Source organism: Rousettus aegyptiacus, unplaced genomic scaffold (assembly GCF_014176215.1).
Source record: "Rousettus aegyptiacus isolate mRouAeg1 unplaced genomic scaffold, mRouAeg1.p scaffold_m13_p_12, whole genome shotgun sequence".
Taxonomy (NCBI): domain Eukaryota; kingdom Metazoa; phylum Chordata; class Mammalia; order Chiroptera; family Pteropodidae; genus Rousettus; species Rousettus aegyptiacus.
Window position 1 is genome coordinate 36,386,051 of NW_023416287.1, and position 15,256 is coordinate 36,401,306.

At 38.5% G+C, this 15,256-nt stretch overlaps 1 protein-coding gene across 11 annotated transcripts in view; it reads left to right on the forward strand.

The window, feature by feature from the left end:
- CFAP61 (cilia and flagella associated protein 61) overlaps positions 1-15,256 on the forward strand; it is a 274,276-nt gene that overhangs the window by 77,192 nt on the left and 181,828 nt on the right. For 10 of the 11 annotated variants that reach the window (XM_036229710.1, XM_036229714.1, XM_036229716.1 and 7 more), the window contains exon 10: positions 13,486-13,583. The exons of the other annotated variant lie outside the window; for it this stretch is intronic. In XM_036229710.1, coding sequence (XP_036085603.1) covers positions 13,486-13,583 — 98 coding nt within the window. The remainder of the gene's footprint in view (positions 1-13,485; positions 13,584-15,256) is intronic. 11 annotated transcript variants of the gene reach the window in all.

The window sequence follows — 15,256 nt, forward strand, 5'->3', positions numbered from 1 at the left end:
CCAAAGCATGTCACATGGCTGAGACCAGAATCAGTGAGAGGACACTACATGGCAAAGGGCCTAAATACAGGGAGGGTAAAATCATTGTCATTGCAATCCATGTTCATGGAAAAAAGAATAATGCTGGTGGTTTGTGTCATGGCTTTCTTTCTCCTGTCATAAGGAGGTACAGACTCCAATTTAGCCTGCCTGGAGGAGGTTAAAACCTGTAGACTCATCCCAAGACAATATCTTGGAATCACCAGTGTACAAAGCTCAAGTTCATTATCTTATATGGCTTGAAATCTGCACCACAGTACAAATAGAAGGAGTTTCCTTGAAAAATATGAAAAAAAGCCTTTTGTCCTCATTTCATGCAACCTGCCTAGTTTTTTTGTTTGTTTTTGTTTTTGTTTTTTTGTATCATTAGGGTCTTTACTATCAGCCTTTTGCTGTTCATTTAGTCATTCAGCAAATACTGAGTACATCCCATAGGTTTTGGAGTCTAGTCTAGTGGTAGGATAAATATGCAAGACAAATGAATTTACAATAATCAAATTATTTTGAAGGCTGAAAAATTGTGGTGAGACCACAGCAGAATGAAACCTGAGTCATCTTTAGAGCATCAACCTGGACTTTACAGAAAAGAAATCTTTTGAGTCAAAACTTTGAAAACAAATTTTAGCTTTCTAGGTGAATAAGCAGAAAGATTTTCTTGGCAGAGAGAACAAAATGTGCAAAATAAGGAGGTATTAGAGACCTTGGCCTGTTCAGGCAAAATGCAAGTTCATCATTGTTGGAGCATGAAGTGAGAGTGCCAGGAGATGAAGCAGGATAGGAGAGCAAGGCAAGGTGATCAAGGCTTGGCATACCTTGTAAAAGAGGTTAGATTCTATTTAATCACAACATACCTGATTATGAACCTGTAGGAGTCTTGAATTAGAAAGGGATACATGGTCAATTTCCAGTTAACAGAAAGACTTTCCAAGGGCCAATAGTATCCAAGAAAAAGATGAGATGAGACTGAACCAGAACAATGATTATGGATGAATATGGGAGATATTTAGGAGAATTAATGGAACTTGATGTTTTTCTGCATGTGGGGAAGGAAGGTTATAGAAATGGAAATAATCAAGGATGACTTTAGAAACTAGTTGGATTGTAGAACTATTTTGCAAGATGGGAATAATAAGAGTGAAAGAATTATTTGTTGGAGATGCTATGATTTCTGATTTGGACAAGTAGAGTTTGCCCTTCTTAGTAAGCACTTAGATGAATATACAGCACAGTCAGCAACAGGTGCCTACTGGGTTAGATGGAAATGTGACTTAACAAAAGGTATTTACATCCTAATCCTTGGATCCTATAAGCGTTACCTTAGTTTTATTTAGAAAAAGAGTCTTTGTAGGTGTGATTAAGGATCTTGAGATGTGGAGATAATCATAGATTATCTGAGGGACCCTAAGTGTGCATGTCTCCTTGGGCCCCTTACAAGAGTTTTCACAAGCTATAGTCCAAGAATTGTTTCCGCTGGGCTTGGAAATACTCACATTGCCACCAAACATGATTCTATTCTGTTCTATTCCTACTCCAATAAAACATTTTCTTTTACTTTTTGAATAATGTTTTTTTAATTTTTCAATTATAATTGGCATACAATATTATATTAGTTTCGAGTGTACAACATACTGATTAGACAGCTGTATAACTCATGAAGTGATCACCCTGATAAATCTAGTACCCCTCTGACACTGTATATAGTTAGTACAATATTATTGACTATATTCCTTATGCTATACTTTCTCCATGACTATTTTGTAACTATTGATTTGTGCTTCTTAATCCCTTAATCCCTTTTCACTGAACCCTCAACCCCCTTCCTTCTGGTAATCATCAAGATGTTCTCTGTATCTAAGAATTTATTTTGTTTTGTTTATTTTGTTCTTTAGATTCCACATTTATATGAAATCATATGGCATTTGTTTTTATCTGACTTAGCACAATACCCTCTAGGTCCACCCCTTTACTTTCTGTTTGTGTATGTCTTTTAATCTGAAGTGAGTCTCTTGTAGGCTGCCCATGTAAAGGTTTTGTTTTCTTTCGTTCTTTTCTTTTTCTTTTTCTTTTTTTTTCTTTCTTTCTTCCCCCCCCCCCGCCCGCCCCCTTAGGATTTTGTTTTCTTATCCATTCAGCCACACTATCTTTTGGCTGGAGCATTTATTTCTTTTTCATTTGAAGTGCTTGTTGATAGATATGTTATTACCATTCTTTATTCATATTTTTGATACATATTTTCTTCTTCTTAAAAAAGTCCCTCTAACATTTCCTGTAATACTAGCTTGGTAGTGATGAACTCCTTTAGCTTTTTCTTATCTGGAAAGCTCTTTATCTGTCCTTCAATTCTAAATGATAGCTTTGCTAGATAGAGTAATCTGGGTTGTAGGTCCTGGCTTTTCATCACTTTGGCTATTTTGTTCAAGCTCTTCTGACCTGCAAAGTTTCTGTTGAAAAGTCAGCTGACAGTCTTATGGGAATGCCCTTGTCCGTAACTAACTGCTTTTCTTTTGCTGCTTTTAAGATTCTCTCTTTGTCTTTCGCCTTTGACATTTTAATTATGATGTGTCTTGGTGTGGGCTTCTTTAGGATCATCTTGTTTGAGACTCTGTGCTTTTTGGGCTTGTATGTCTATTTCCTTCACCAGGTTAAGAAAGTTTTCCATCATTATTTCTTCAAATAGTTTTTCAATTTCTTGCTCTCTCTTTTCCTTCTGGTACTCCTATGATGCAAATGTTGTTATGCTTGATGTTGTCCCAGAGGCTCCTTAAAACTATCTTCATTTTTTAAAAAATTTTTTTTCTTGTGTCTGTTCCGATTGGGTGTCCTTCGCTACCCATCTTCTAAATAGCTGATTTGATCCTCCACTTCATCCTCTGTTGTTGATTCCCTCTAATGTACTCTTATCTCTGTGTGTTCATCTCCCATAGTTATATTTCTTCCTGTCACCACATATTTGATTCCCTTTACCCTGTCTACCTGCCACTTCCTCCCCCAACCCCTGCTCTGATAACTACTAGTCTATACTTCATATCCATGAGTCTCTGTTTGTTTGTCCTGTTCCTTTGTTGCTTTTAGGTTTATATCACACATATAAGTGATATCATGTGATTTAAACTTTTTCTGTCTGGCTTATGGCACTTAGTACGATTTTTTCAAGGTCCATCCATGTTGTCACAAATGGAAATATTTCATCTCTTCTTATGGCTGAGTAATATTCCCTTGTATATATGTACCACAGCTTCCTTAGCTAATCATCTATCATAGGACAACTCATTTGCTTCCATTTCCTGGCCACTGTGAATAATGCTGCTGTGAACATCAGTGTGAAAATATCTTTTTGGATATGGGTTTTCAAGTCTTTGGGGTGAATACCCAGTAGAGGGATTGCTGGATCATATGGTAGGTCAATTTTTAGTTTTTTGAGGAACCTCCATACTGTTTTCCATAGTGGCTATACCAATTTGCAGTCCCATCGGCAGTGTATGAGGGTTCCTATTTCTCTGCATCCTCTCCAACATTCGTTATTACTTGTCCTGTTGATTATAGCTATTTTAACAGGTGTGAGATGGTATCTCATTGTGGTTTTGATTTGCATTACCCTAATAGCTAGCAATGTTGAGCATCTTTTCAAATATTTGTTGGTCATTTGTATGTCCTCTAGGGAGAAGTGTCTGTTCAGGTCCTCCGTCCATTTTTTGATTGGATCATTTGTTTTTCTGTTGTTATTAGTCGTATGAGTTCTTTGTATATTTTGGATATTAGGCCCTTATTGGCAGTGTTGCTTGCAAATATATTTTCCCCTATTTTTGGATGGTTGTCTCTTTACCTTGTTGATGATTTCTTTTGCTGAGCAGAAACTTTTTAGTTTGATGAAGTCCCATTCACTTATTTTAGCTTTTACTTCCCTTGCCTTTGAGGTCAAATTCATAAAATCCGCTTTAAGTCCAAGGTCCTTGAGTTTAGTTGCTTTGTTTTCTTCTGCACATTTTATTGTTTCAGGTCTTATATTCAAGTCCTTAGTCTATTTTGAGTTAATTTTGGTGTGTGGTGATAGACAACAGTCTAGTTCCATTCTTTTGCAGGTGGCTTTCCAGTTTTCCCAGCAACATTTACTGTATTCTTTTGCAGGTGGCTTTCCAGTTTTCCTAGCAACATTTATTGTATATTTTGGCTTTTTCATTGAAAATTATTTGCCCATGTAAATATGGGTTTACTTCTGGCCTCTCGATCTGTTCCACTGGTTCATGTGTCTGTTTTTTTTTTTTTTTTTTGCCAATACCATGCCATTTTGATTACTGTCACTTTGTAGTATAATTTGAAGTCAGTCAGAGTGATGCCTCCAGCCTTGTTCTTTTTTCTCAGGATGGCTTTGTCAATTCTGGGTCTTTTGTGCTTCTGTACAAATCTGATGATTTGTTGTTCTATCTCTTTAAAAAATACCAATGGGATTTTGATGGGGATTGCATTAAATCTGCATAATGCTTTAGACAGTATGGTCGTTTTAACTATGTTGATTCTTCCAATCTAAAAACACGGAATGTCTTTCCCTTTCTTTGTATCTGTTTCAATTTCTTTTAATAAGATCCTATAGTTTTCATTATATAGGTCCTTCACTTGTTTTGTTAAATGTATTCCTAGGTATTTTATTCTTTTGGTTGCGATTGCAAAAGGAATTATTTTTTCTACTTCTTTTTCTGACACTTTGTTGTTCGAGTATAGGAACGCTATGGATTTTTGAACATTGATTTTGTAACCAGAAACTTACTGTATTTGTTTATTGTTTCTAGTAGTGTTCTTGTGCAGTCTTTAGGATTTTCTGTGTAGAGGATCATGTCATCCGCAAATAGTGACAGTTTTTCTTCATTTCGTATTCGGATGCCTTTTATACCTTTCTCTTGTCTGATTGCAATCTCTAGGACCTCCAATGTTATATTAAATAACAGTGGCAATAGTGGAAAGCCTTGTCTTGTTCCTGATCTTAAAGGGAAGGTTTTTAGTTTTTCACCATTCAGTCTAGTGTTGGCTGAGGGTTTGTCATAGATGGCCTTTATTATGTTAAGGTACTTTCCTTTTATCCCGATTTTCTGAAGTTTTTTGATCATAAATAGATGCTGTATCTTGTTGAAGGCTTTTTCTGCATCTATTGATATGATCATATGATTCTTATCTTTTAATTTGTTTATGTGGTATATCACATTAATCAATTTGTGTATGTTGAACCAACCCTTTGGAATGAAGCCCACTTGACTGTGGTGTATAATCTTTTTAATATGTTACTGTATTTTGTTTGCTAGTATCTTATTTAGGAATTTTGCATATGTGTTCATGGGAGATAAAAGTCTGTAGTTTTCTTTTTTGTGTGTTATCTTTACCAGATTTCGGTATCAGAGTAATATTGGCCTCATAAAATGAGTTGGGAAGTATTGCAGCCGCTTCAATTTTTTGGAAGAATTTGAGGAGAATAGGTATTAAATCTTCTTTAAATATTTGGTAGAATTCACTGGTGAAGCCATCTGGTTCTGGACTTTTACTTTTTGGTAGGTTTTTGATGATTGTTTCAATTTTCATACTGCTGATCGGTCTATTTGATTTATTTTCCAGTTCTTCTTGATTTGGTCTAGGAAGGTTGTATTTTTCTAAGTACTGGTCCATTTATTCTAAGTTATTAAATTTGGTGTTATAGACTTTTTCATAGTATTCTTGTATGATCCTTTTATTTCTGCGATATGAGTGGTAATTTCCCTTCTTTCTTCCCTGATTTTGTGTTCTTTCTCTTTTTTCCGTAGTGAATCTAGCTAGGGGTTTGTCAATTTTATTAATCTTCTCAAAGAACCAGCTATTTGTTACATTTGTTTTGTCTATTTTTTGTTTGTTTTCAATTTCATTATTTCTGCTCTAATTTTGATTATTTTTTTTTCTTCTGCTGACATTAGGCTTTGTTTATTCATCTTTTTCTAGTTTTTAAGATGAAGCCTTAGGGTATTTGTTTGGGCTCATTCTTGTTTTGGGAGGTAGGCCTGTAATGATATGAACTTTCTTCTTATGACTGCTCTTGCCATTTCTCAAATTTTTTGATATGTTGTATTATCATTATCATTTGTTTTTATGTATCTCTTGATCTCTCTTTTTATTCCTTCTTTGTCCCAGTTATTCTTCAGTAGCATGTTGTTTAATCTCCATTATGTGTGGTTCTTTCTGCTTTCTTTTGCAGTTGATCTCCAGCTTCAAAGCATTATGATCAGTATGATTTCAACCCTCTTATATTTGTTGAGGTTATCTCTGTGTCCCTGTATGTGGTCAATTCTTGAGAATGTTCTATGTTAACTAGAGAAGAATGTATAAGCAGCTGCTTGGGGATGGAAGGCTCTGGAAATGTCAATTATGTCCAGTTGGTCTAATACATCATTTAAGGATGTTATTTCCTTATTGATTTTCTGTTTAGATGATCTATCCATATCCAACAGTGGCCTTTAGTTCTGTTATTAATTGCTTTACATATTTTGGGGCTCCCTGATAGGGAGCATAGATATTAATGTGTTGCATCTTCTTGATGCATGATTCTCTTTATTATTATGAAATGTCCTTCAGTATCTTTCTTTACCTTTTTTATTTTGAAGTTTATTTTGTCTGATATTAGTACCACTAGTCCCACTTTTCTCAGAATGTCATTTTCTTAAAATATCATTTTCCACTCTTTCACTTTGAGTCTGTATTTGTCTTGGAATTGAGATGTGTCTCCTGAAGGCAGCATATGGTTGGGTTTTGTTTTTTGATCCATTCTGCAATTCTGTGTCTTTTTATTGGTGAGTTCAGTCCATTTACATTTAGGGTGATTGTTGAAATATAAGATCTCCTTATAGCCATTTTATCTTTTGCTTTTTGGTAGCTCGGTGTTTCCATTGCTTCCTTGTCCTTGTGCTTCTGTTTTCTTTATTTTGGTTAGCTTTTGTGGGTTTCCTCTCTGGTCCTTTTTGTTTTATGTTATATACTTCAGTTCTGAATCTTCAGTGTGTGGTTACCATTTACACTGTGCATGGCTTATATCCATTCCTCTTTGTGAATTTGGATCTTTGAATTTTCCTTTTTTCTGTCATTGTTGTTTCAGTTTGTCCCTATGTATGCTGAACGTTCATTACTGTCTTGCTATAGCAAATCTCTTCTTATTGTTTAAGCTTATAATGCTCTGTTCTTAGTAAGGGTTGCACTCCTCTCCTTCTATTTGCCTGATAGTCACCTTACTCCTTATTATGTATTTTATTTTTTTGTCATTTTGTTTTAGGTGAGCTGAACCCTTTAAAAGGTATTTCCTGTAGTGCAGGCCTCGTATTGGAGAATTCCCTGAATTTTTGTATGTTTGGAAAGGTCTTAATTTCTCCTTCATATCTAAAGGAGAGCTTAGCTGGATACATTATTCTAGGCTGGTAGTTCTTTTCACTTAATAGTTTAAATATTTGAATCCATTCCTTTCTGGCTTGTAAGGTTTGTGCTGAGAAGTCCAAGGATAATCTAATGGGTTTACCTTTATAAGTTACTGTTTTCTTCTCCCTGGTTGCCCTGAGAATTCTGTCTTTGTTGTTGATTTTTGATAATTTTAATACAGTTTGTCTTGCTGAGGCCCTTTTTGGATCGAGATAATTGTGTGTTCTGTTGACTTCTTGAATTCCAAGCTCCAGCTCATTCCTTAGATTTTGGAAATTTTCGTCAACTATTTGTCTGAAAATGCTTTCTAGTCCCTGCTCCTTTTCTTCACCTTCGATAATGCACATTTACTCTTGTTTCCTCTCCTGATAGTATCAGCTAGTTCTTATATTTCTCTTTCATTATTTTTCATTCTTTATTTTCTCTCTTCTTCCTTTAGGTTTATTTCTAGATTTCTGTTTTTGATATCACTGATCCTTTCCTCCATTTGGTCAACTCTATTTCCCAAGCATGCTATTTCATTTTTCAACTCTTGCAGTGTTTTTTTTTTTTAAGCTCTAGAAGATCTATTCTTTTCTTTTTGAGGGTATTGATCTCTTTGCTGAAGAATCCATTCTGCCCTGCTAGTTGTTTTTTCAATTCTTGTAATTGTTGATATGACTCGTTTTGGAACTCACTGAGTTTTTCAAAAGTACCATCCTGAATTCTCTGTCATTTAAGTTGCATATTTCTATGCCTGTAAGCTTGTTTTCTGGAGATTTTTCTCTTTCTTTCTGAGATACCTTGTCGCCTTGGTTGTTCATATGTTTAATGGACTATTTTTCTACCTGATCATTAATGGAAATGTATTCTGCTTTTTTTTCCCAGAAAGATTTATTAGATGAAGGTCTCTCTTTAGCTTGCTGCACAGAAGGTGCTTTTCCTTTGATTTCCAGTAGTTGGCGTCTAATACTTTTGGATCCGGATCTCTGCTTTATATTAAGCCTTAATAATGCCTTTTTATTTTCTTATAGATATATAATCACACTTGCTACCCTCATTTTCAGTCCCTGTCAGGGTTAGTGACAGTTTCAGTGGCATTTGATCAGATTCCCCTGTGGCTACATGGCATTCCATCTTGGAGGGTTGGGGGGAGGCGCCCTCTGGGTTGGTAATTGGGGGCTGAGCTCAGCCAAGGTTTTGCAGCTGCAGCCAGTAAAAATCAACTATTGTTTCTCTGCTGTCCCGCTTCTCTGCTTTCTGCCCTTATGACTGGGCACTGCCACTGGCTGTGTGGAACTCACGACTCTCCCAGGCAGAGCTGTTTAGGGAACTCATCAAACCTTTTCCCCTCCTCCTCCTATACAGGGAGTTCCGGTGGCTGCTAGAGGCAGCTTCTTTATTTCTTCCAGTCCACTGCCCGACACCCGGGGTTCTGACCTGTGGTACCTCTTATGCACAGATCCCACGCTCAGATGTGCTGGTGTGCAGTTTGGGTGTTTTTTGTTGAGTTTTACATGTTTTTTTAAGGGGAGAGATCTGGAGATGTCTCTCACTCTGCCATGTTTCTCTGAATCCTCAGAAATGTTGTTTTTCCATCTTCATTTTTATGTTTTCTTTCTCTTTATTGAAATTCTAAGTTCATCTACTCTTTCTGTAAATTCATTGAGCATCCTTATAACCAGTGTTTTGAACTTAGCATCTGGTAGATTGCTTGTCTCCATTTCATTGAGTTCTTTATCTGGAGCTTTGTTCTGTTCTTTCATGTGGGATATGTTTCTTTGTCTCCCTACTTTGGCTGCCTCTCTGTGTCTTTCTTTATATTAGGTAGGGCTCCTGAGTCTCCTGGTCTTAGTAGGGTAGCTTTATGTAGTAGGTGTCCTGTGTGGCCCAGTGGCATGGTTTGCCCTGGTCACCTGAGCAAGGTGTTCAAGGTGTGTCCCTTGTGTGGATTGTGTGTATCCTCCTCTTATAGTTGACCATTAGTTGCTGTTTGCATGCTGATGGGAGAGATTGATTCTTGGGTTGATTGGTTGTAAGGATTGGCTGGTGAGGGGCTGACCATTTATCAGGGCTCTGGTGCCTTCCCAGTTTCATCAGATGCGTTTTCCTCAGATGCAGCCCTGGTGCTTCAGTTCTGGTGCTTGTTGAAGCAAGCCACTGGGTACACTGGCCCAAGGACCTCCTTGAGGGGTCCTGCTTCAGGCCAAGTTCATCTGCTGCCTGTGCACCTCTGGGGCCACATGATAAGAGTCACCAAGCAATCTACAGATGGTTGCCAGCCATGCTGGGCTTATCGATGCCTTGAGAGGCCAAGCGGGGATCTAGGCTGACCATTGCTAGTGTGGGGCTTAGGGCTGCTCAGAAAGAGGTACAGGGAATGCTGAGGCCAGATGCTGCTTCTTTGGGTTTTGTGAGCCTTTGAGAGATTTTTGGAAAGTCCACTGCAAGAGCCAAGACGGTGTTTGTATGGAATAAGCCACTGGAGGCAGCTTGGATGGGCCTGCATGTTGGGAGAGGCAGAGTCTCAGGGAATCACCTAGGTGGAGTGATCTGTGTTAACAGGTTGATGGAGACTGAGATATGGTGGCTACCTGGGTCTGCATGCTGGGAGGGGTGAGGGCTCAACAAAGGAACAATAAATACTGCCAGTACTTCTATAAGGGAGAAAGCTGCCCCTTCAGCCCTCTCTCTGAAGCTCAACAGCTTAGTGTCTCCCAGTATGTCCCTGGCATTCCTCAAGCAGCTACCCCAATGCTGGAGCTCAGAACAAGTGAGTCCATCATTGAGTTAAGTCTGGCCCAGGGCCGTTTCAGAATTGTGTGCAACTCTTGCAGCCCTCTGTCTCACTCAGCCACAATCTCCGCTGGTTTTCACAGCCAGAGGTTATTGGAATTTCTCTTCATGGCACTGGAATTGTGGTCTGGAGAGCCTGGTATGAGGCCGGGACTCTTTGCTCCTCAGGCTGGGGAGGGAGGCTCTGCAGGCAAGATAATCTTCCTGATCACCACATATGGTTGTGGCACTAGGCCGTTTCATTTCTCTACCCCTCCTTGCTTTGAGGTAACTTCATATGTTCTTAGTTGTATAGCTTCTGTTCAGCCAGACCTCAGACGACTCCCAGTAATGGTTGTTTAGTAGTTTTGTTATAATTTTGGTGTGGTTGTGAGAGAAGACGTAGACAGCATTTACCTTCTACTCTATCTTGACCAGCGTCCTGGCTCTAGCTCCTATAAAACTTTTAGTAGTATGGCTTTATAATATGTCTTAAAATCCATTAGGAACTTTGGTCCACCCTTTGTTTTTATTTCTTTAAATTTTGTTAACTACCTATTCCTTCATATTTACTTTTATAACCAGTTACTTCATTTTACAAAAAATCTTGTTGGAATTTTTTATTTATATTTAAAATAAATGTAAAAAATACCGATTGTATGCTATTATTTTTTTCCTATTATCTTCAAGATGTATTATTTAGCTTTCCCTATATATTATTCCTATTAGTAAAGAGTAGGGCAGACCCTGGTCTTGTGGGACCCAAAGTCTATACAAGTTGAAAGCCCTCTTTAAGAAAAATAATGCAAAATTACGAATTCAGTAGTAGCTATGCCTTAGAAGAGGCATGTACTAGGGAAGGTCCTGAACATCCAGCTTAATTAGCTTTGTGATAAATCTACTTCAGCTAAGCAGTCTCACCTAGAAAGTCCTAGCAAATTGTTCCTTCACTCTCAAATAAAACATTGGTTCGTGACTTCTAAACAACTTAGGTGCTGTAAGCAATAAAATAACAAATTTACAGCCTCAATTGTGTTTTCAGTTGTGACTTATATAATACCATTGCCTCAGCTTTTCCCTAGGATAGCACATTTGAGGATCTCAGGGCATGCTGTGAACATTAACCAATTAAACCTCACAAAACCCTAGAGACACAGGAAAGAGAGCCATATCATCACCTTGCTGAGTTCTGAAATGCAACCACCTCTGAGGGGGAGTGTGGCAGCTGGTTAATAATAAACTGCAACACCCAGTGACAGTTTAGCCAAGGCAATTAGTAGTCGTAGTTGGTAATTGTCCCATGAACATTAGACTGTCAAGCAGTGAAGTCAACAGGATTATTATCATTGCAAAATCTATTCTTTAAGATTTCTTACTTTTTAGTAATTTTATCCTAATTATAAATTAATATATGCACAATGAAGATCCAGTTTTCTTTTAGTTGTTTTTTGTAGTTCTTCAAATTTAAAATTTAAACTAGGAAAAGTCTATCTTTTAAAAAAAAATAAAGTGCAACTTAAAAATAGGGAATATTGATATATATTTTTTTAATTCAAAAAGTTGGCTTCTGAGCAAAGTGAATCAATGATAGTGGAAATCAGAAGAGCAGCTACTGTTAAGAGGTATATTAGCTGGATGGGGATGAGTGGAAGTTTCTGAACACTGGAAATGCTTTAGATTTCATTTGGGTGGTTGTTATATGGGAGAGGATACATGTAGAAATTCACGCACTTTACCATATGTGTGTTATATTCCAATAACAAAGTAAATTAACCTAAAAAGCATGCTACTCTTGTCATGAGAGTGCTGGAAACCCCATGCAGATTATCTGGAAACCTTTGCAGGAAGGAAGACATATTCAGGAACTAGAGACGTGTTACATTTATTCTTCAAGGCATCTTTTTTTCAGAAGAGGGATTCTAAGTCCTTTGCTCCTCTCTCATGACGTTTTCTCTCCAAAAGAACTACTCCTTATCCTTATGCTGGGATGCAGTTTTCTCTCATTGTACCTTCAACATTATGTACCTCCTTCTTTGTTCCCTTAACACCTCCCTGGGCTTCTAATTCTTCTTAGAATTTCCTTCTATTTCATTCACCTGCATCTTTGCCAGAAGAGACATAAGACATGACTGATTTGGAGATTTGCAGTTGAGAGATATCTACAGGGGCAGTTGCCCTGGCTGGTACTAGAACACAGTGGGAGAGAAGGAAGCGGAGAGGATCTAGGCTACTTCTGGCCTCACAGCATCTGATGCAATTAGAAAGGTTAGAAAGAAAAGAGAGCAGCAGGCCCATGCTGGCAGCAGTGTCTCTGGAGCCTCCAGCAGAGCCAGGGTCCCTCCTATATCTGTGGAAGCACTCCAAGGAGGAGTAACCCTGGGCATAGTGTCCTAGAGCTGCTCTGAGCTAAGACCCAAAGGCTATGAGCAGATGTCATGGCTGAGGATCCCGCAACAGAGTAGGCACAGAGGGAGCCAGAAAGGAGGCGGGGGTGGGGAGAGGGAGAAGAAGAAGGAGAAAGATGGGGAGAGAGAAGGAAAGGGAGGGGAAAAGGAGGAAGAGAGAGAAAGACAGGCAGGAAGAGAGACAGACAGGAAGAAAGAAAATAGAAAGTGGGAGAGAGGGTGAGAGAAAAGGAGCGGGGAGAGAAAGAGCTTTATAGACAAAATGGGGGGAAAAATTTCTACTGCAGTTGTTAGTGAAGGCTAACTATATGAACACTACCCTGATTATTAACTTTCCAGAACTTATTAAAACAATAATGCTCAGCTCTAGTTCTTGCTTAGAAAGCAGAAAAGTGAAAATAGTAGCTGTTATCAGACTGCATGTTCACAATATTTTCAAAGGGAAAGCAGCCATTGTGCTAATCTTTAGCATTCAGATAGCACTGACATAGCTAATTGTGGTCTTAAAATCATTTCAAAACCCACCATCCAGGAAGTTGATAATCAGTGGTTTGTAAATTTGAAAAGGGTCTCCTGTGAAAGGATCATGTAGCTTATTAACGAGTAGAAGTTGAGGGCTTCTTGGGTACCAGGCCAGGTCTATTACTGGCATCATTTTATCATCCTCATGTGGATGAGGTCATGGAGAAGTGAGAATTGGGGTGAGCTGTGAAGACCCTGTTCTTCCCATCTCACAGTACTGCCATCTGCAATATAATTCTTCAGATATGGTACAGTTTAGAAACACATTACCATACTGTCTCCAATTTCCTGTAGCTCTGAATATATTTATCATCTGCTTACTGTCCTTATGCCATTCTCTCTCTCAAAGATGCTGAGCTCAGGAATAGCAGCCAGGATTCTCAGAAAACAGTTGAAGAGCCATTGGAACATGTCTCTTCAGAGGCCAGAAAAAGAGAAAGCATCCAGGTAATGGTTAATCACCCATGGCTAGGTTGTAGGATAGTCCTGGGGGCTGCTTGTGCAGTTAAGGTCAGGGGCGGTCCTGGTGCTGGGATCATTGCTGAGGTGAAAGGCCCCACTAGCACTAATGTCACATAGAGTGAGCCTGGAGGAAACAGAGGCTGCGTGTTTGCAGACAAATTAGAGCCTCACTATCTTCAAGAATACAGGTCAGGATGGAATTTCATCCCTACCTTCCTTTTTCATTCATGCTCTGATTTCAGGAGGCTGAGGGGGGATACAGCTGCTCATTTAAAATCAGTTAAAAAATCCATACTTTCTGGAGACTTACACACTGTCCACATACTCGAATGAGGCAATATTTTCCTTTCTCCCTGATTGGGCCCTTCGAAATACAGAAATACCCAGTACAGTTCCCTGAAAAGCTACTGACTCCATTGTCCTTGCTGGGTCTCAGCAGGAACCTCACCCGCCCACACCTTTCTACTGCCAGAATGATGCTGATAGAGCTCTGCAGGTGCTGCTTCTACCACCCTTACCTAAAGCAGGGAAACCTATACCAAAGGAGGCTGTAGTTAGCCAAGCTTACTACTTGGCTAATGTTGTCAGCCTAGTCCTGCATCAGCACTGTCTGAGGCCTCCCTGCCTCTCTCTACAAGTTCATAAAACTCCACAGAACTTCCCTTGATTAACTCTTACTTTACAGTAACTAATCCTTTTTTCTCTATCCCTTGCACAGCTTGGACCTAGAAGTTATACTTCATACATTAATTATTTGCAGTAATTTCAGTAAACAGAGTTTTTATCTTCTTCCCATTGTCCAGAGAGAAAACATTTTATAGGCCAAAACATTTGTAAGAGTTTTCTGCAGCTGTATCTATCAGATGCACATACATACTCACATATACTCCTGTATGTATCATGTCACTCATCTGCATCCCAGGTTCCAGTAACTGCTCCCTCCTATGAAGGTTCAGGCCAAGGGGTGGTAGTATCTTTCGCCAGTTGCTATCCCTGGGCCCCATCCTCATCTTTGCTGGTATCCATTCACCCTGCCCACACCTTCACACATGGTCCTTTGTTAAACCTGCTTGTCCTGTGGAGTGTGGTATCCATTTCCTGCTGGAAACCTGAGAATTCAGGCTCTGTGGATCCTGCTCAGGATTTCGAACTTTTCCTAAAGAGCAGAGGAAGACTGTGAAGGTTGTAAGTGGGAGAATGGCATGATCAGACATTCTTATTCCCTGTTGATGAGCACAGTTCTGAACTTTCAGTGAATTTCAAGTACCTTAACTGAGTCCTAGAACAAAGTTCAAGAATATGTATAGAAATACAAAATTGTTCATCAACCAAGTAGGTTAAATCACAATATTTGGAATCCAATAAAAAAATTTCCAGTTACTCAAAAAACTGGAAACACATGATGCTTAAAGTGAAGATAACTCAACCAATTGAAGCCAACCCAGATCTGAAGCAAATGTTAGAATTAGTGGACAAAAACATCTTAGTTATTATAATTATGTAAGTTCCATAGGTTAAAGAGAGACATAGAAGATATAAAAATACCCCAAATAAAACTTCTAGAAATAAAAACTGCAATTCATGAGATGAAAAATACACTGGAAGGATTAACCACAGATTAGACATTGCAGGGTAAGAAGTTAGTGAACTTGAAACAG